At 43.1% G+C, this 21,096-nt stretch overlaps 1 protein-coding gene across 1 annotated transcript; it reads right to left on the bottom strand.

The window, feature by feature from the left end:
- Window positions 1-3,319: 3,319 nt before the first annotated feature.
- On the bottom strand, window positions 3,320-21,074 carry RUBCNL (rubicon like autophagy enhancer). Its single transcript, XM_015851780.2, has 15 exons — window positions 20,857-21,074; window positions 18,817-18,925; window positions 15,659-16,330; window positions 12,066-12,151; window positions 10,071-10,278; window positions 9,325-9,429; window positions 8,517-8,559; window positions 8,004-8,136; window positions 7,610-7,752; window positions 6,916-6,980; window positions 6,266-6,504; window positions 5,526-5,587; window positions 4,442-4,595; window positions 4,231-4,321; window positions 3,320-3,783 (listed from the first exon to the last, which is right to left on the bottom strand). The coding sequence occupies exons 1-15, from the start codon at window positions 20,923-20,925 to the stop codon at window positions 3,671-3,673; spliced, it is 2,292 nt and encodes a 763-aa protein (XP_015707266.1). The 5' UTR covers window positions 20,926-21,074; the 3' UTR covers window positions 3,320-3,670.
- Between the last annotated feature and the right edge of the window lie 22 nt (window positions 21,075-21,096).

The following is a 21,096-nucleotide window of genomic DNA, read 5'->3' on the forward strand; positions in this document are numbered from 1 at the left end:
TCTTCACCCTTATTCATCCTTCTTGAGAGTCTGCCTGCATCCCTCTTGTGTCTCCAAAAGTCAATGATGTGCCTCAGCTCAGGATGCTGTCCTACGTCTGGGATGTGCTTCCAGCTGAACCAGAATTTGCTGGGGCTGCTTTACACTCAGCTCCACTTTGCTTCCATTTTGCTCTGCAAAAGAATGCTAACGCTTTTCTCAGGCTACTCACCTCTTCAGATTTGCTTACTTCAGAGACTGATCAATCTTTTGTGTGCTTCCAAGCAGCCACGGGGCTCTGCTTCAGTCGTACACCCCCACACTTTTGTCTAGGCTGATGCAGACCCATGTGGATTGCATTCCCAGCTCGGAAATGGTCTGGCCCTGTCAGCACTGTGCCGAGCAGCTTATCCTGCCATTGCTATTACAACCAGATGTTACTTGGGTCTGAGTTAGATTAGGAAATTCTCTGCTACACAAGAAGCATAAACATATCCTCTGCTGACTTAGCACAAAAATACTGCTTGTGCTCTTTTGTCTCATCCACAAAACGTGTAGGAAGCCTGAAAACATACTCTGTGCCAATGAAACCATTCCAGCTTTGATCTAATTTCACCTTCTGAGAAACTGGAGAGAGGGAACTTGATTTACAGTAACCATTGGACTGAGATGAGAGCACAGGAAAACAGCTCCCAGTCACCGGTGAGGCACCAATAAATTCTCCTTTCCCACACTGTGCTCCTTAACAGACAAGAGCAGCATTTCTCAGCTGCTTCAGAGTTACTGGCTTGCTTTGAATTGACTACACCACCACCTTAGCAAAGCACTTCCACCTCTGGACCACTTAGAACTGAAACCGAAAGAAAAATACATGTAACAGCATAAACAAAAGTGCTACAAAATCAAGTAAAACTTAGCAGCAAGAGTGAGATGTTTGTACCCTTTGAAAACCTGTTCCTATAGAAATCAGTAATTCAATAGTCTTGAATTCTGTTAGCAAAGTAAGACAGGCTGCTACTAGGAAAAGGTTTCTCTGTCTTGTGTCTCCAACATACAGCCAGTAGAATCCTCAGCAGTGCTCCTGTTGTGTGAACATGGCATTATGGAATGTCACTGGATAGAAGGGGCATTGGTTCACGTTGCTTGAGCAATGGCTGAACAGTTGTGTCTCTTGCATCAGTGTTCAGTGTTGCTTCTTAAACAACTCTTACCTTGGATCTGCATTATAGTCTAGTCTAACCTCATAAAAAATCAAACTCCAAGACTTACTTACGGAGACATGCTCAGTAATATTAAGCTTCTTAGGACAATACCAAACCTCACAACTTGATTTAGAGAACGCAGTTCATAGGATAATATAATTGTTTGAGTTGGAAAGTGGCACTGAGAACACATCATAGGTACAGGCTTCAGTCACCCATGCCTTGCTTCTCACTACAGAAACAAAACTATGGTCTCAGCATCTGCCGGTCTTGACCCTCCTCAGTCTGCTCCCCCAGAATAGCAAATAATAACCTGTTATGGCTTCCAACACGTGACCAACAGTTCTTCTTGCTTTCTTGTCACCAGCTGAATGTTTTTACTAGTTTTACTTGACCTACAGCAGTAATGATCCTTCTGGGTCTTTCCTCTAACTACTTGAATTCATCAAGGATAGTCTCTTGTAATTAACTGTATTCAACTGATGAGGAAATGCTGAGATCACGTTGTGATACTTAGCTACGATTAGCCAGGATAAGCTGTACATGCTCTATGGAGACCTGGACTTAGCCTGGACTTAACTGAGTGGATGTAAAATGTGAAACTCAGCCTCTGGCTCCCCCCCACTACATACATCTGTATATCTCAAGCATTTGTGAAAAGCACAGCCAGAAACCAGATTAGCTCTTCTAAATATGTGAATAATGAAAAAGATGCATTAAGTTACCCCGCAGGTTATCCCACGGAAGGATTATTCAAGTGAGCTCCTTTGTAAGCAGAAAATCCCTACAGCAAGGCCTTTCATGTGATTCAGTTAGTTGTGCACCCGACTTTAATGTTATGCAAGAGTAAATTCTCATTTAACACGGTCAGCTAAATAAGCAGGATTCTTCTCATCACGTCTTAGTCTACACGTCAGTATCCCTTTGGTGATGTTGAGTAAGAGATGATAATCTTGCTTGAGCAGTAAGTAGTTGGTCTGTTTTTGGCCACAGAGAAAAACAGCTAAGTGGAACAGTTGGCAAGTCCACTACTTCACATACTGTGAGTCCTAGCACAGAGATGGACTAAAATAGAGCCTGGTTACAGATATCTGTCCTTTTCCTTACAAAATACTGGAGCCAGAAGGCAGGGAGAGGAAGAACAAAATGCAAAATGAAAATGATAAATTCAAAATATTAAGGGCATCTTCGTGGAGAGAGCACAGCTTTAAGTACATGCTTGCAAGATCTGAGGCTTCTCTGGCAGGACTGTGGTAGAGACAGTGGGTATGTCCTATGGCAAGCCCATGCAGAAGCAGGTTTATCCTGAAGAACTGCAGTCTGTGAGAAAGCCCCACTGTTGGAGTAGTTTCTGAAGGACTGTATCCCATGTGAGGGGAAAGTGTGAGGAGAAAGGAGCAGTGGTTTCTTCTGTTATAGCATGACCAGCACCCCTATTCCCCTGCACTGCTTAGGATGAGAGGAGAAGAGGGAATAACTGGGTAATGTTAAGCCTGGGAAAAATGAGGGTAAGGTGTTTCTCACCCTCCTACTCAATTTTTAATTGGCAATACATAAAATTGATTCTAAGTTCAGTCTGTTTTGATCATGACGTTAATTGTTAAAGGAGCTGCCTGTCTTTATCTTGGCCCACGAGCTTTTCCATCCTACTTCCTCTTTCTGTCCTGTTGAGGAGAGAGAGTGACCGAGCAGCTGGGAGGGTATCTGGCAGACAGCAAGTGTAAACACATCACAAGCTGCTGTAAGTCAGTTTAAAAGACAAACTTACAATCCACAGTTCACATCAAGTGTTCACCAGAAGAGAAATTCAGATCAGCTTCTACATAGGAAGAACTTCTTTACAGAAAGGGTAGTTAGGTACTGGAATAGGCTCCCCAGGGGGGTGGCTGAATCGCCATCCCTGGATGTGTTTAAGAGCTGTTTGGATGTGGTGCTCAGGGATATGATTTAGTGTAGGGTTTTTAGAGTTAGGGTACTGGTTAGGCTGCGGTTGGACTTGATCTTCAAAGTCTTTTCCAACCTGGGTAATTCTATGATTCTATGATAAAGCTTGCAAACAAGCTTCTTATATTGTAAAATCTTACATGAATATGACTTCATGTTTCACCTCTTTTTCTACTTCCAAAATCTGACACAGGTAAGGATTTCCAGGACTTGTTTACTATCTATACATTATTTGCATAATTACAGAGAAGAATCATTTTTACATGGAAGGAATACAATATTAAAGATCTTACATATAAGAACAAAACAGCAACAAAATGCTGCTCCCAGAATTAACATCCAGGTTTTCTGTCACCAGTTAAGATGAAACTCCTTAAGGGAGAGTTCAGGGATGGTATTAAAGGCCTTTTTTTGGTTCCTTTCTCTTTTTTTTTTCCCCTAAAGGAAACATGCATTTAAAATAGTAATGTCTAAAACAACATCATTCAATACTCAGTCATGCACCTGAAGACTTGGCTTTGAGCAACCATCAGAGGAATCCAGTTTCACAGAGGCACCTGTGATGGAGTTTCTGAAAGCGTCCTCCGAGCTGCGATCCGCAGACATTTGGGGCAGCCTCCAGCCTTGAAACAGGCTTTGTGAAAGCACGCTTTGCACTCTGTTTATAAACACAAGCAGTTTAAAATCCAGGAAAAGAAAATAATCAATCAGTAGCTACATTCCTTTAAGAATGTTCTGCCTGGTTCACCCAAGTGTAAAAGTAAACAGAAGCAGCATAAAACCAGGGCAACAATAACCACTGTAATAACTACGACCAACTGTTTTGGTAAGATTCCCAGGATTTACAGTGAATGTTGGTGAAATGTGATATAGCAGCAGGACAGCACTGATCCAGCCTCCCCCAGCAGCTGTAATTATGATCAGACAAGCCCCTGTTTTTACTCTCTGAATTTACTGGTACAAGACAGCCACCACAGGCTGGTTTTCAAATACACACACTATTAGAGTTCTCAAATATACATGCAAGTTCTCAGTCTTTTCCTACAGTAACAGTTGGAACAGATTTACACAAAGAAGGAGGAAAAGTGTTTGCTCTGGAACGTACCTGTGCACCTTTTGCATTTGGAAATCTGAAATGCAAAGAGCAGATCTGCACTCTGACAGAATTCACAGATAAATCCTTTTGCTTGACAGAGCTACAGGAGTGGAAAGAAAGTTGGTTTACTTTTTAAGTTTAATCCAGGAAAAAATTACTTGGGAACGTTGACAGGGCTATTCCTCACACCAAGGACACAAGGGTACCAACCCTTCCTTACCTCACAGCCATCAACGTGAGAGGTGGAGCTCTTCAGAATGTCTTTAAGAAGGGGCAGTAACTGCCCTCGTTTGATCTTCACCAGATCATCCAATGAGAAGAGATGCAGCTCCTCCGTCAGATGGCTGGGGACCCGTTCAAATTCTTTCAGTACGCTACAAAGAAACCCAACAAAAAATCCACGTCGATTTACAAAATCCCATACCGCATCTAGTGCAGTAAACCTGGCTTATTTACTTTTTCTTGCTAATGAGTTTTCATACAGCATAGATGACTATTAGGTGATCTACACTTGTGCAAAGAACACAAACACTGAAAGTATAACTATTACGTCCCACATATGGCCAATACAGAAGGTGCAGCGAAGATCTTAGTGCTTATTTCTATAATTGAATCACAACGTTGTGCAGAAGAAATGCATTAAAATATCCATTTCATTTTGATGAACAACACATAACTGATGACTTTCTTAAAGAAATCCACGTTGAAGCGATAACAGAACTTACTTTTAAGGCTTATTTTGCTCATGGCTGTTTTTAGAGATGTCAGCAATTCTGCAGTGATTTCATCATTCACGTGTCTAACCACTGTTTACGCCCTTAGTTTGAGAAGTCATACGCCAAAGATCTTTAGGTTGCAGCAATAAGCAAGATGAGCTTCATGCCTCCTCATATTCTAGCATTTATCACATTGGGTTACTACTTTCATTTTCATATTTGGATACAACAAACTGAACTGAGCATATGACAAAGTTCTAGAAGGAATCTACGAACACTTAATGATCTTCTTTGTTTGCTTGTTGGTTTTTCAATACAACATCTCATAGAGGTAGATAATATCTGGCCTTTTAGGAGCTAATGACAACCAAAGACATACAAAGCAGGAATAAAAGCTACCACTTAAAAAGCTGCTCTTCACTCAACATTTGTAGTGCAATGGGAAGAAGTTCTGTTACCAGATTTTTCACTAATTATCAGATAAGCTCATTGAAAATTGCACTCAAAAGTCTCCAGAGAAGACTGTGAGATATACCAGATATATGTGTGGTTTATAAGCTATTTCTCACTCATAATCATGGCCCATACCTTTCACCAAACCTGCAGGTTTTCAAAAGCTTTTTTAAATGAAAAAGCTGTTCTTGTGTCTCCTAAAAGATAAAAAGGAGAGAAAAAAAACCAACAATTTGTAAATGAAAGAGTATTGCTTATAAGTGAGAAAACAGTCAGAAACTCGTGAGTGTATCGGTTGTAATTGGAAAGAAGGAATTTCACACTCAGCACAAACTTTAACAAGTGGATTTTCTAATGCATGAAGGGACAAGGAATGCTGAGACTACTTTTATTCACTGACAAGCGAAACAATTCTTGGTGCTGCCAACTGCTCCACATCAGCTCACCAAGGTGCAAGATAAGAAGGCAGAGCAGCCCTCCTTGTAGGAAGTACAACCTTCAGACGAGTCAAAGGTGTTTTACTAAAAGCTCGTAAAATTAAGGAGTCATTCAAAACCTCCAGAACTGTCCAATATTCAATTGCTGAGCAGAAGTAAATATTTACTGCGGAAGCCCAGCTATTCATTGAACTAAAATCAATTAAGGAAATGCCTCCTGTAGATGGGAAGAAATGAAACTTCTGGCATAGATTGGAGACTTCTCCCTGCTCCCTCATTATCTGTGGGCAAGTCCCAGAAGTGGTGATGAGACAAGTGTTAGTGTAGAAAACTCTGACCCCTTCCCCCACACACAGCAAGGACAACTGGCTCTGAAGAGTCCTTCCCAAAAAGTCTCAGATCCACGGCTTCAAAAACATAAGATAATCCACCACTTACCCTCACCCTGTCCATTTCCTTAGATTTCGTATAGAGGGCTTTGTTAATAGAGGACACATTGAAAATGGGTTGCTGCCAGATGCTGTCCAGGAGGTGTTTAGAGAAGTTGCATACGTAATATTTCTTGAAGTCCCACTTCATGAGGATTCGGGCAGGAATTGCAGACTGAGCATAACTGTGGCAACAGTCACAAAAGTATTTCCCCAGGTAGTCACAATAGCGGAGTCTCCTGATATACTCTGCAGGGACACAGGTAGCAATGACACTGTGAATATTTAGGGGATGTACTTCTTGATGGTACACTGTTTCTGTCTAAATAACTCCTATCTAATGGAGAGAAGGGCAAGGAATTTCCTTGTCTTCCAGCCTGAAGGCTTAATTGTTTGTAGCTTTCTCTGTTTTATTGTTGACTGTCACTGTGTCTCACAAGGACATCAAGTATCAAGTACTGTATTCTGTCCACAATACAAAATGCTGAGCAGTGGCAATGGGCTACACCACCCCTTTTATTGTAGGCACAGCCAGCAGTGAGATTTTCCTTCTAGCTCAGACACAATTCTACAACTGTGCTATATCTATGCTGATAAGTATTACAGCTTGATTATCACTTACAAGTATATTTTTTTCTTTTCTCTTTTGATAATACTTACTGCTTTCTATTGGGGTTCCACAACCAACACACGTAAAGTTTTGGGCAGCTACCACCGCATCTCTCCTGCATACAGAGATAAATGGTTACGCCTTCCACTATAAAATGCAGTTTTATTATCATTTTCCCCAGCTTGAGAGACAGTTTTCCCTTCCTTGGACAGTGACCCTTTCCTTGAGCACCTCCATGGACAGCGACTTCACCCCCTCCTCCCTAGGCAGCCTGTGCCAATGCCTCACCACTCTTTCTGAGAAGAAATTCTTCCTAATACCCAACCTGAATGTCCCCCAGTGCAACTTGAGGCCATCACCTCTCATCATACCGCTGTTACCTGGGTGCAGAGGCTGAGCCCCACATCACCATAACCTCCTTTCCAGGGAACTGTAGGGAACAATGAGATCTCCTCTAAGCTTTCTCTTCTCCAGACTGAACCATCCCAATCCCTTAGCCCTTCCCCACAGGACTGCGCTCCATACCCTTTGTGTAAAAGTGCACACACTGTGTTAATCAAGGCGTGCCAACAGAGGGGAAACATATGCCATCTGCTTTCCAAAGCTGTTGACAGACACTGCAGAAAGCTGTGCCATGCAATAGCTCTAATCTTAGCTTCTATTAAATCACCCTTCCATTAATTTCAGCATGTTTTAGACAAGCCTCCATTGCTACACAGTCAGTACTCACTTAATTGGACTTACTTGACTGAAGGGTGAATGCTAAATATAATCTGAGATCTTGGTGGGGACCAGCCAGAAGATCCTCTTAATTTAGACAGCAGCTTTATTTCTTCAGCCAGATTCAAACTGGATTCGAGCTCTCTTGGAATCTCTTCTTTCACAGACTATTGGGTAAAACAAACTCATGAAGATGAACATGTTCATACCCAGACATGTTAAATGATAGAAGTCTTCTCCCTTTGTGCTTCTGGATTTTAAACTTTGATTTTGACCTGCAAGCAATTCCCACACTTAAATTCCTTCACATCAGTCCCAACAGAAGGGCTTCCCACTATCCATAACAGGGAGAGAACTGCAGTGAGATAGTTACTTGAGGAACAGAATAAAGAGCCCGCTGTTCTCGGCTCAGACTCACTCTCTGTTTAGATGAGCTCAGGCAGCCAGACAGTTGCACTGCAGATTCTGTTTGCAACCACTGTTTTCTGAAAGCTCTGCACAACTCCTGAGCTGTTGCTTCAGCAGAATTGCTGCCTGGTTCAAAAGACGATCTGAAAGTTAAGCAATAAAGACAGTGAAAAATGGCAGCATGACATCAACAGCTTCACTGCTTCTTCTGCATCCCCGAAGAGCTGTCTTTCATCCCTTCATTCCTATTCCCTTGCTTTGATACACCCAGGCCCTCGAAGAGCTGCATACACCGCCCTCCAGCAAGACTCCAAGAACTGATGAATGCTTTGTGAAGCCAAGTACCACATAAACATTTGCTGTCAAGCAGCATTCCTTCCTCTTCCTTGGTGAGTACCATATTTTCCACTCCCACACCTTTCCCCAGCCCATCCAGAAGAGTCACCAGACCCAGCAGAAAAGGTAGTGCCACTGCACCGGGCTTAAATGGCAAAGGCTGTTACACGAAAATACAAAGCATTACCTTTCCTTTGAGGTCACAGACAGATTTTCAAGGTGTTCGAGTTCTGTGGTAAAGGAGAAAACTTGATCAAATTATCCATGAAACAAAGCTTCTGTTACTCAGCACTGTTTTATATCTATCTTCTATTTTAATACAGGTATCAGTCTCTAATACATTCATCTTATACAGCACCCTTGTTAGATGTGGGAAATAACCTCAGGCTGTAAAAAAAGGCACAAGGAGGCTGAATTTCTGCAGAGCTAAGACACAGATAAAAATAATAATCATCTGTTAACAGGAGAAAATAAGATGGAGGTTAAACATCGCTCAGGCCACTTATAAGGGTTCATATTTCTGTATATGTGAAAACTAGAAGGTAAGCAGAGAAACATTGGGTTCGCTGAAGAGCAGAGCACTGGCAACTAAAGGCATAGTGATAATCTGCTCTACTCCAAGATCAGAGGTAGAGCTGCCTGAAGCCTAATAGTTTTCTAGTTAAATATATAATATATACTGTCCTAAATTCTCCCAAACAACGCTGCTACAGTTGGCTGAGGCTGTAAATTAAATGTGAGTTCCTCATTTGTTCACTCAAATTAATTTGCTTTAAGCATAGCTGTAATCCTTCAGACCTACAAAGATATTTCATTTGCAGAGAGGAAATCCTGCACCACCCAGGGGTTTCTGCATGTTTTCTACCAAGACTCACGTCTACACAGCTCTTTCCATTTTGCCATTCAATCTCTGCACTTACTAAGTCAATAAATTTTCCAAGTGATGCAACAAACTCAGCTGAACAATAAAGCTGTTTCTGCAATTAAAGTCTTACCAATGATGACATATTCATCCTCTGAGTCACTGGGGCAAGGAAGTCCAGTAGCCTCGTGATGCAGTGGTAGATGTACTGAGGAGCTGCCCATCAGCATGCCACAGCCTGACCAGAACAAAGAAGGCACCAATAAAGCTATCCAGCATCTACAGAGTAGCTGCAATTACACTCATCACTTTTCTTTGCTTCCCCAAACTTCTAGCACACAGCCTCTATCTGCAAGACTTTGAGACACACAGAGTGGAGTCCTGGGAGGTTGTCATGCAGCATCTTTCCCGGTTTCTTAGGGAGAAGCTTCTAGAAACTAAAATACAAGTTTTAACAGCAGCCTCTCCAAGTGCACACCATTCATTTTCCCTAGAAGCTGCCACCTAGACTTAAGTTACGCCTCTTAATACTTGTATTACTCAAGAGATTTAAATCTACTTAAAAATGCATGTGCTGACACAAGCATTACAGTGCCAGGAAGACTTATTAACCTGCTTCAAACTAAATGTACATGGATACTCAGGGCAATTCCACTCAAACCAATTGCATGGCATGATCTGCAAACTGCAGAATTCAGCACAGGAGGAAAGAGCTACACTTCAAATCCTGCAAATGAGGATTTAAGTATGGAGAGACTCAATAAAGCTGACAAGGGGATATGGTTGCAAGCAATGCCCAAGTTCATTTGGTGTTTTCTTGCACAAGAATACACAGCAATGGCTGCCAGAAAATGCGGCGTTACAGATGGAGGAACTTGCCTTCATAACCGCTGTCTGTGGAGGCAACAGAAGAATCAGACTTCTTTTCTCCAGGATAAGAAGATAACTCCGAATCAGTGTGATAGCTGCCATCTGACCCACTCGTTTCATCCACACCCCAAGACTCTGCTTGCTGGCTTAGGATATTACATTTCATCTTTTCCAGGGATGCTATGATCATATCCGCAACAAAGAAGTGGGCGTTCTCCTGGACACAAGATAAGAACACTCATTAGTATGCTGTACATTCAATATTCACCTTAGGGGACATTAAAGGTGTCATTTTCCACATGCTTTTCCTATTCAAGAAATGAAAATGTACGGCTGTTTCACCTTTCATTCACACACTCAAAAAAACCACCCCAAGGCCAATTTGGAGACAATACCCTAAAGGCAACTGCCCAGATAATTGTCTCACCCTTGATTAAAACACACAATTTACTTTTATCTTGCCCATCTTTAGATACAAAGGAACTTAATTACATGCCTAACTGATGTATATGTACGCATTTTTGGGCTTCTAGTTACGCTGACTTTTTTAATATACAAATGTGAATCCATGCAGTGTATTTAACAGGATTTAATTTCAAGTTATGGTATCATTGCAAGTTGAGTACAAGCAGTTTTTGCATTCATGCTAACATGGATGAGGCCAGAAGGGATAGGCTATAAAATGAACTGCAGGTGCTCAGATCTGATGGGTGGTATAGAAACTCAGCATACTCTCTCTCTCCCTTCTACTGTATGTACCTGCACTGTTCAAAATCAAACCTCTCAGCTCCTGTGCTGGTACCTAAAGGTAGAGATTCTATGTGCAGAATAATTCAAGTATTCTTGGAGTGACTTAAGATCAGGAAATTCACTTGTGTCAGTATTTATGGCAACTCCTACAAGCATGAAGAAAGGTACTGGTGCTTAAAAATACCCTAAATCTTATAGAGCACAGCAGACATCTCCACTGCACTCTTACTGTCCGGAGCCAAATCCTTTCTTATCGTCCACATTAATCTCAGAAGTCTCAGTAGGTGTTTAAAGAAACTTCTTTCACTTAGTGTTGATTAATATCACTTAGTTCTCCAGAGTCTTTCAGTGAATCTCTGGACATGCCATTAAAAAAGGAAAGCAATGAATGCACTTTTTCCTTTTAAGAGGCAAAGAGGCTGTTCTGAAGATCCAAAAGCTGCTGCAAACATTGGTTAACCCCAGGCTAGAGGAAGAGCACAGCATACCAGCACGACCTGCTGACAGAAGCAGTCAGGAGTTTATCTGAGAACAATTGTGAAACAATACAGATTCTGGTGCTCCTATACACAGCAGGACTATCAGCTTTCAGCTCTGCCTGCTGTTAGGGTCCGTCACCTTGGGAAGGAGCTCAGCTGTGACACCTTCTCATTTCCCTTCCCTCCCACTCACATCACAGTGGGATGTCTTCCTACATCACCTGGCCCACATCCCTCCTGGCACAGGATTACAACGCTCAGACTTCCTGACACTCTGTGTACCTTAGTGGGTTTTTCAATCTGCTCCCTGGTCTCCTGGTGACAGAGCAAATTATATTGGTGTTGGTAGAGAAATATACCACCTCCTTTCCAAAGTACCTTTTGCAAAAGCAACATGTAAAACCTTAGGTCGCAAACCTATTTTTCATTTGCATATAGTTACTTTAAAGTCACCGTAGAGCAAATCGACTTTGCAAAATTTCATTGGGAAAACATATTGGTGCTAGGTGGATGGTTGGACTGGATGATCTTAGAGGTCTTTTCTAACCTTGGTGATTCTATGATTCTATATTTCTTGGCCCTTCATAAGCAGGTAGGTCAGTGCAGATGACCTCCAGAGGCCACTTCCAACCTCAGTCCTTCTGTGATTCTGTGAAAATGGTGGAAAAAATAGTTCTAAAATATGTCTGTTACTGTGAAATGCCTCGTTCCATCTGGTTTCATACCTATAAAAATGGAAAATATCATTGTTGCAATATATTTTTGCTGTTCTCACCTTCTCCACATCTTCTGGAAGCACAAAGATGTCCTGCAATGTACGATTCAAGGGTACAGCACTTACGTTCAAAAGGGAAGCAGAACCTGTGGATATAATAAGTAATAATAAGTCACCAATATCTGATGAATCTTTGTCCAGACTTACAGGATTCATTCAATCACTGCTGGTCTTGTGCAATTACAGCAGTTTGAAAGAAATTTTGTCTTCATGTTACCATATCCTTCCTTGTAGGATATGCTTCCTTGAATGCTTGAAAGGAGCATATAAACAGGAGGGGGAACAACTGTTTACAAGGGTGGATAGTGATGGTTTGAAACTGAAACAGGGGAGGTTTAGGTTAGATATTAGAAGGAAGTTTTTCACTCAAAGGGTGGTGACGCACTGGAACAGGTTGCCCAAGGAGGCTGTGGATGCCCCATCCCTGGAGGCATTCAATGCCAGGCTGGATGTGGCTCTGGGCAGCCTGGTCTGGTGGCTGGTGACCCTGCACATAGCAGGGGGGTTGAAACTGGATGATCATTGTGGTCCTTTTCAACCCAGGTCATTCTGTGATTCTATAAAAAAAAACTCATCACCTACCATTAAGAACTTTCCACCATTCACTAAAAGTTAGCATATGTTTTCCTGCAGACTTAAAATGCTGTACGCACTAAGGAGGTACAAAAGGAAAAAATGGAGGGGCTGACGATCTGATTCTTCATAAGAATTTTAATCACTGAAGCAAACTCAACACCTAATTAGGTTATTGCCATACCTATTCCATGAATCCTATTACTGGAAAAAAAGTATCTGAGGAGTAAAGTAAGTGCTAAAGACCCCACAGCTTGATAAAATCCTGTATTCTTATCAGTTGGGATAAGAAACATCCTCCTAATTAAAAACAAGCAGAAATAAGGGAACAAAAATATTATTTACCTTTACATATGATTTAGATATATAATTGTGAAACCTAATGGAGCTTTCTCTACTGCTTACCTTATTCACCCGTCTTCCATCTTTTAATAGTATAAAGCAGGAAAACAATTCTGGTTTCATAGTTTCAAATACAACTTACTTCTGTTCTACATGAAAACAACGTTCTGCACCACGTGACGACTGGTGCTATACAGAAATAGGGGAGGAAAAAAAAGGAACATCCATGTCTCACTGAAACCATGGAAGAGTTTCAGCATGTCACATGTTACTAAAGCTGCCCAGGAATGTAAGTGAGGGTAAAATCAAGAGTTGGGGAATTAAGAATGGGGAATCCCAACAGGAAGCATAATGAGACTCACATTTTGCTCAAGAGATTTACCAGTAGAAATTACCACATTTCCCTCACTTCTCTATGGAGGAGGATGTCATGTCCATGCTGAGGCAATGTGGTTGGGATGACAAGTACAAAAGCAGGCAGAAAACTAAATAAAGACCCATGCTAAGGAATGTGTATTTTGTAAAAGCACTTAAAAACACAGAATACATCACTACAGACAGGTTCTCCTGGGATCAAGGTGTACTGTGACGCTTAGCTTGAACAATTACTATGTGAAAAGTTTTACTCCCATTCCCAGAAGCTGTGTGGGAAATGGAGGATGTCACAGAGAATCACAGAATCACAGAATGACCCGGGTTGGAAGGGACCTCAAGGATCATGAAGTTCCAACCCCCCTGCCTGGCAGGGCCACCAAACATACACATTTACTAGATCAGGTTGCCCAGGGCCCCGTCCAACCTGGTCTTGAATACCTCCAAGGACGGGGCATCCACAACCTCCCTGGGCAGCCTGTTCCAGGGCCTAACCACTCTCCTAGTGAAGAACTTCCCCCTAACATCCAACCTAAACCTAACCTAGAGAACTGCAGTAGATCTCTGGACTCATGCAACAACCAAGTGAGCATCACAGGAACCGTGCAAGGCAAAGCCTCTTCCCAGTCAAAGGCATGGGGAGAGTGTTTTGTGCCAGCTCTGTATTTCAGCAGCATGGGCAGACTCCAGGGAAGGAGTCCAGTGCATCCAACATCAGGATTCACCCTGGGTCTGATTCAAAGTGACGTGGTTGGCTTCTGTCCCTGAGCACCATTCAATGCCCGGAGGCTGCTAAGGCTGTGGAAGGAGTGCTTACAGCCACAGAAGGAAATGACCTTGGCATACCCAATGGTTAAATGCAGGAACAAGTCTCCTGAAATACCTGTGACACAGCAGCCTCAACAAATCTGTCACACGCTCTCCATTAGCACCAAGGAGCTTTTTCAGGTCACATAACTAAGGTCACGCTTCTTCAGCCACCTGGCTGCTGTGTTCCTGTGTTCCTTCTGCAGTGAAGCAGGAGCATTACTGATCCAACAGAAACCTATGACATGTCCAACTTGTGCCAGAAACCTGAGTCACACGCAACTTATTCTCATACACGTGCCCTGTGGTCCCTGATGACATTTGGAGCCTTGGCTGTTTCCCAGACCGAGCTCCCAAAACCTGTGTGACTGGCTGAACCCAGCTCCCAGCATGGGGTGTGGTTTCCTTCTCCTTGCTTCTACCCAGCAGGCTTCAAACGCTTTGTGCCTGGGTCAGCAAACAAAATACCCAGCCTGGGTCAGCAAACAAAATACCCAGAGGAAGCAAACAGCTCTGCCGTCCTAACAGAGGAAGCAAACAACCAACAGCTCTGCCATCCTAACAGTTGACAACAGCCTGTCCCGGATGACAAAGCTCTGACTATTAAAGGATCCCATTCCTGCAGAGGGGAATTTGAGGTGTTGCTGCCAACTCGAGTCCTGAGAGTTGCCTTCAGCAAACAGCTAGGAAGCATCAGACCTTAGAAACAAAGCTTAGCAGAGAGTCAATTCCAAGCCTTTGCTTTTCAATTTAACATGAAGGTAGGCTGACTGCTCCTTCCTATTTCTCCTCTTTCCAGCCCCCAAAAAGAAGGTTTCAGTTGCACCATCCTTTTGGAACCCAGCATCTAGTAAGGCTGAGCTCCATACCACTGCAGGAACAGAAGGAGGCACAACACTCATTAGCAACCATCAGTCTGCAGAATAGGCATCCATACAGACAGAAACTGGTAAGAAAGAATCCGATCTGGGTCTGGAGAGGCTTTGAGAGAGCTGGTGCAATTGAGAAAGGGAAGAGGAGTGAAAGTAGTCCAGCTCCTGTACAAGTCCCTTAGTCAAACCAAGGATGGATGTTAATTCCTTCCCTCCAAAAACGTAAGTAAAAGCAGAATTGCAGGACTGCCTGCCTTCTAGTTCATGTCAAACACAGGGAGAGGAGGCTGTGCACACTGAGATCTATGCTGTCTGCTATCAGAAGAAAAGCAACACTGAAGAAACGATGAAGCTACTGGAAGTCTCATCCGTGGGATGTTCTATATTGATTGCAGTTGAGTGACACTGGAGGCTGCATACCAAAGAAGCATTTCTGAGTCAACGAAATGCCTTGTTTCACTGCCTCCTTCATTTTGAAGCTTCCTCTTTCTTTCCTCCCCCCTATTTTGAATGACAGCATTAGCGTTCACCATAAATAGGGCCAACTTCAGTTTCATTTACATGGTCTTTCCTTTCCTAGCACAGAAATAGCGAAACAATAAAGTGATGTGTGAAATGTCAAGTTACCTGTTCGATTGAATGGCTCCAACTGGGAAAACACACAGGGAGAGCTGCTGTCAGCATTGCTGACTTTTGCAGGCTCTGAAGCAGCAGGGTGTTTAAATAGATCCGTTGGCTTACTACCAGTTGAATCCGGAGGAAGCCTTGTTAAAGCCAAGTCTTGTTCAGGGAAAAGATTTTGGCATTCTTTTTCAGGATGCACGACAGCTGAAGTGACAGTGCCTCCCGTTAATGTCACTTGCGTAAAGCAGTCTCGCTTCAGAGGGGATACGTCTGAAAGAGTGAAGCCATTCAGGGAGGAATTAGCAGGATCCTTGTTGGAATAACATGGATGAAAGAAAGTATCCAGGGCAGGTCCAGAGGAATCACAGTTTGTATTGTCCCAGCAGGCTCGGTGCCGTGTAAACCTAACGTCTGTTTGTGTGCAGGCAGTGCTCTGATGGACAGAATCATTGTCAGTGTCGTCATCGTTCTCCCCATTGCTGCTTTCCTCCCATCGCTCCAGGTCGCTGTCAGGGTTCTCAGCTCCCTGCATGGTGGTGTGCTCTGACAGCAGAGAGGGCTTCAGACCAGATGCACTTAGAACAGACACCAGGATGTCTTTGATAGCTTCAGCACTATCTGGATATGATGCCAAACTTCCGGCATGTCCAATTACAGCTGGCCTGGAGTATTCATCTGTTAAAAAAAAAAAAAAAAAAAAAAAAAAAAAAAAGAAGAGAAAGATAGTTAGGAGATGATAATAATAAAAACAAAGTTAATTTACAAAATGAATAAAATGCATGTTATTTTCAGCATGAGTGAGAAGAAAGGGAAGAACTGAATCACAGAATCACAGAATTGTAGGGGTTGGAAGGGACCTCTAAAGATCATTGAGTCCAACCCCCCTGCCAAAGCAGGTTCCCTACACCATGTCACACAGGTAGGCGTCCAGGCAGGTCTTGAATATCTCCAGAGAAAGAGACTCCACCACCTCCCAGGGCAGCCTGTTCCAGTGCTCCGTCACCCTCATCGTAAAGTTCTTCGGCACATTCATGCGGAACTTCCTATGCTGAAGTTAACAGACACGACTGTGTGCATTCAAGAAGGATTTTGCATTAAGCAATCAGGAAGCAATTCTATCGTTGATAAGGCCAAGTCATAAACCAACAGTAAAGAATGCTTCTTCTAGCCAAACATCAGCTAAGACTTTAATGATGGCCAATTGTCAGCATGCTCAGAAACATCCTAGCTCTGCCAGCACCGATGAGCTACAGATAGGTAACTTAATCCCTGCTACCCACTGTTTGGTTCCATTGCCAGTAAACAGAAAGTCACATTATAGCAAGACAAGTGCAGGATCAGTACAATGACAAGAAAAAGACGTGCACAGCTAGTAATGAAAGTTCATGTCCTTGCATGTTTCAGTTTAGTCAGACACTCCTCTATCACAAAGGCTAAAGTAACCTTTGGTCCATTAAATGGGAGCAGCAACATTTACAGGATATCAGTTCTGTCACAGTGAGCTCTTTATAATGCCTATGTGAGCCACGGCCCTACGTGATCTACTGCAAAACTGGAGATCAACAGAAAACTGGAAAGCTGTGTTAAGTATGATGTAGGAGGGTGTGCTGCAGTCAGTAGATATCAACAAATAAACTGAACCCGAATCCTATACCTTCCACAAATGCTCCATAAGAACTGCAGTCATCTCAGAATGGAGAGGTTGGACACAGAGTCTATGTTCTTCAGAAGAAACTATCAGCCTCATCACAACAAAGCTAACAGCTGTCTGCTTTGGGGAAGATAAGGCTCTTGTAAAACTCTAAGAATAGGTACAATCAAAGAGATTCATTTCCAGGGCAAAGGGCTGTTAGTTCAGACCACAAGGAATGTTAAACCCCACTAGTGAAAATAGAAGTAAAGCTCACAGACTACAGACTTTGCCCAGAGATTGTTCTCCTTGGGCATATCTCAACAGGAAACAACAAACCTCCCCATGAGTAACTCCCCTGGAAACCAGCGTGTGCTCAAACTGCTCCTTAGATAAGAAAGCTTAGTAATGAAGGGATCCAAAACATGCAGTCTGGATAAGCAAGTCTATAAACAGCAAGCCCTCCTCAAGAAAGAAACTGAAAAAGTTAACTGTTAGAAACATGGTCTTCAAGCTGTACTGCGAGAGCTCCTGCAAACTTGTCCTCACGAAATCAGGCCAAAATTAGTTCACCACACTTTAACATTGGTTGAGACCAGCCACTAGGAACAAAGCTCTTGTACAAACAGCAGCAAAACAGCAGTTTTTATTGACTGCATTTGCAAAGCAGACGGTGCTAGAAGCACCCTGACAACACAGTCAACCATGGTATAGTTTAAAGGCAGGAATGGGAAAACGAAACCAAGCTGATTTTCAAACAAATATATTTTGATCTTCTAAAGAAAAAGAGTGTAATTTTGATATCTATCAAGGGGTTCAGTTGTACAGGAATACTGTAACCTGAGGCTTATCCCTGATGTGGTGCTCAGGGATATGATTTAGCAGAGGGATGTTAGAGTTAGGGTACTACGGTTAGGCTGTGGTCGGATTTGATGATCTTCAAGGTCTTTTCCAACCTGGGTAGTTCTATGATTCTATGATTCTGACCTATAAACTTTTCCATGCAAGACACAACATTTAGTCTGTCTACACTGTCTCCAATTCTGCTCTGCACTCCTACTGCAAAGGCCATCCTGGCAGCCTTCCTATTTACTCCCCAGCATCACAGAGCATAAATCATACAGCTGTGCTGACTCTATCTGTTAAACAAGTGTTCTTAGGTGACTCAAGAGAAAGCAGGTTTTTAAACTGTAACACAGTTAAACTTGGAGAAAAAGAACAGACAAAAAAACACCAGCACCACATCTTAAGTTACTTCCAGAAATAGCTTGGTTCCAATTTGAAAAATATCTCAATTTCCATTCCGTAACAGAGAGTCATGTGAGTAATTATGGTAATACAAAAACCTAAGAAATGATTCCTTCCGAACCCTACAATGCACTTTGATGTTGTCCCATGTTAAAAGCCAATTAGCAGTGTTCTTTCTCCAACGAGGCTGCAGTTGTTTAGCTCACACCAACATCAACAGATTTACCAGCACTCAAATACCAGTAAAGTTCCCTAGGAGGTGTCTTGGAATGAATTAACGTACCTGAGAGGACTGAAATTTGAGGTGTCGGAGCAAGGCAGCTAATCCTCACTGAGAGATTTGAAGAAAACGCCGACTCGGTAAAATCCACTTTCAGGTTTTCAGCACTTAACTAGGACAAGAACACACAGAAAACTTGGTTATAGGAGACTCTGGTAGTGACACCTCAGCCTCACCATCAGGGGACAAAGAGCTAAGGCCACTGCTTGCCTGGGAGTCCCATCAAATGCATGCTCTGCTAAAGACCACTGGCATCTTAACTCTGTATTTCACAAGGCAGGTGAATTTCAGTGTCCAGGCCCCATCCAGGTTGGATGGGGCTCTGGGCAGCCTGGTCTAGTATTAAATGTGGAGGTTGGTGGTCGTGCCTGTGGCTGGAGATTCACAATCCTTGAGGTCTCTTCCAACCCTGGCCATTCTGTGATTCTTTGATGCCTAGAGCTTTAATAATTACAAAATAACAAGATAGATAAAGCAGACCAAGTCTCTAAAGAGAGACGTTTTCCTCTCACCTGTTTTCTTTCTTGGAAGAGATTATCACTACCTGGAACTCAAGGAGCTGCAGTGTACAGCTGGAAAGAAAGGCCAGTTTAGCTGTATAGGAAGCCCTGACCTCCAAGCTGCCTGATCACCCAGCATTATCAACTGACATCAAATGTGGTCATGCACCCATGGCAGCCTAATTTGTTATAATGTTACTATACGGAGCTGACGTCAGCAACTTGGTTGCACAAAGCAAATGACACAACAGGACAACACTTGACCTGGCATACAGCCGGCTGGTTTAAGATGGCAAAAAAACAATGTGAACACAATTCAAACAGATTGAGCAGATTTGTAGCAGATAAGCACTTTCTTTTGTGTGGTCATGCCATTTCCAGTTTCCATTTTGACCCTGTAAGCCAAATTTAATCATATTGTCAACCTAGCATGAGCTGAATCAGGGCAAGCAGTTTAGCACGGGTACTGAGGGAAGTAAAATGCACTAATACACTCCCATAAGGAAGCAAGGTACGCCTGGACCATCAAAGCAAAAGATCAACTGCCTAAAACTGCAAATTCGTTGTATGGGTCATGCATTAACCTCTCATTCCTTCATAGAATGGCTAAGGTTGGAAGGGACCTTAAAGCCCATCTAGTTCTGGCAGGGCAGCTACCCACTAGATCAAGCTGCCCAGGGTCCTATTCAATCTGACTGACCCTAAGGGTTCTGAAGGGCATATTGTCTCACAGTTAGATGTGTCCATGCAGAAGTGTCCAAAGAATCACATACAGGATCACTGTGATTCCATACAAAGAGAAAGGAACAAGGTAGCTGCCCTCTGCCAGCCCACGTTTCCCTTTTCATGCTCCTGTGGGAGAGTGAGGTGATCCAGATGTCAGATTTAGCCCAGATACCTTCAGACTCATGGAAAGCAGAAGTTTCCAAGCTACAAAACCACAAGGCATTTCCCTTTCTTTCAACAGAAGAATAACTCTTCAGAGCAAGCATGCTGAATTGCAAATATTTAGTGTCAGCACTTAGAAAAATATACTGTTTGGTATCCGATAGGGCCTTTATTTTGCCTCTCTAAAAGAGAGGAAACATTGTGCAGGCAGACTTTATACATCTATTACTGATAACGCTTGGTAGAACAGTACTTCCAGTGTTACCTTCCAATATTTAAAGGGAGTTTATCAACATGAGGGAAATCGACTTCTTACATGGGTAGACAAGGGGGAATGGTTTCTAACTAAAGGAAGGGAGATTTAGATTAGATGTCAAGGGGACGAGATGCTGGGACTTTAGCTATGCCACAGCTCTATCAGTATTGAACTACCAAACAGCAACAAGTAATTAAGGAACACTCAGAAGGAAATCAGCCAACAGATGTAGTAAACCACATTCCCCATAACATGAAGCAGTCGAGCCTTTCCTCCCACCTCCTCAATACTGGGAACGCGTTAAAATTCAGCTCTGCTTTTAAGATCTCGGTTATTTAGGCACGCTGGGGGTGAAGCCCCATCTGAAGCTCTCCATCCCGCAGCCTCTCTCCTCCTCACCTTTCCGGAGCCGCGCTGCCTGAAGGCTCCCAGCCACTGCATGGACAGACATGACGGGGACACGTTCATCGTTGTCGTCGGACCTGGAAGTAAACGGGGCGCTGAGATCGGGTGGTCGCCCCGATCTCCCCTCCAGGCCCCTCTCCTCACTCACTCCCCGCAGCTCCCAGCCGCAGTCCCGGCCTCCGAAGGGCGGGAGGGACGCGGCTGAGGGGGCGGTGCTGAGGGGCGGAACGCCCG

The sequence above is a fragment of the Coturnix japonica genome, chromosome 1, assembly GCF_001577835.2.
Source record: "Coturnix japonica isolate 7356 chromosome 1, Coturnix japonica 2.1, whole genome shotgun sequence".
NCBI lineage: Eukaryota > Metazoa > Chordata > Aves > Galliformes > Phasianidae > Coturnix > Coturnix japonica.

What these genes read in the sequence shown, in the direction of transcription:
- RUBCNL (XM_015851780.2), bottom strand. Translation starts at nt 20,925, where the DNA reads ATGAACGTGTCCCCGTCATGTCTGTCCATGCAGTGGCTGGGAGCCTTC. An exon ending in AGGAAATGGACAGGGTGAGG is followed by an intron (nt 5,588 to 6,265) that starts GTAAGTGGTGGA and finishes TTTATCTTTTAG; the next exon opens with GAGACACAAGAACAGCTTTT. An exon ending in CAAATGCAAAAGGTGCACAG is followed by an intron (nt 3,784 to 4,230) that starts GTACGTTCCAGA and finishes GTTTATAAACAG; the next exon opens with AGTGCAAAGCGTGCTTTCAC.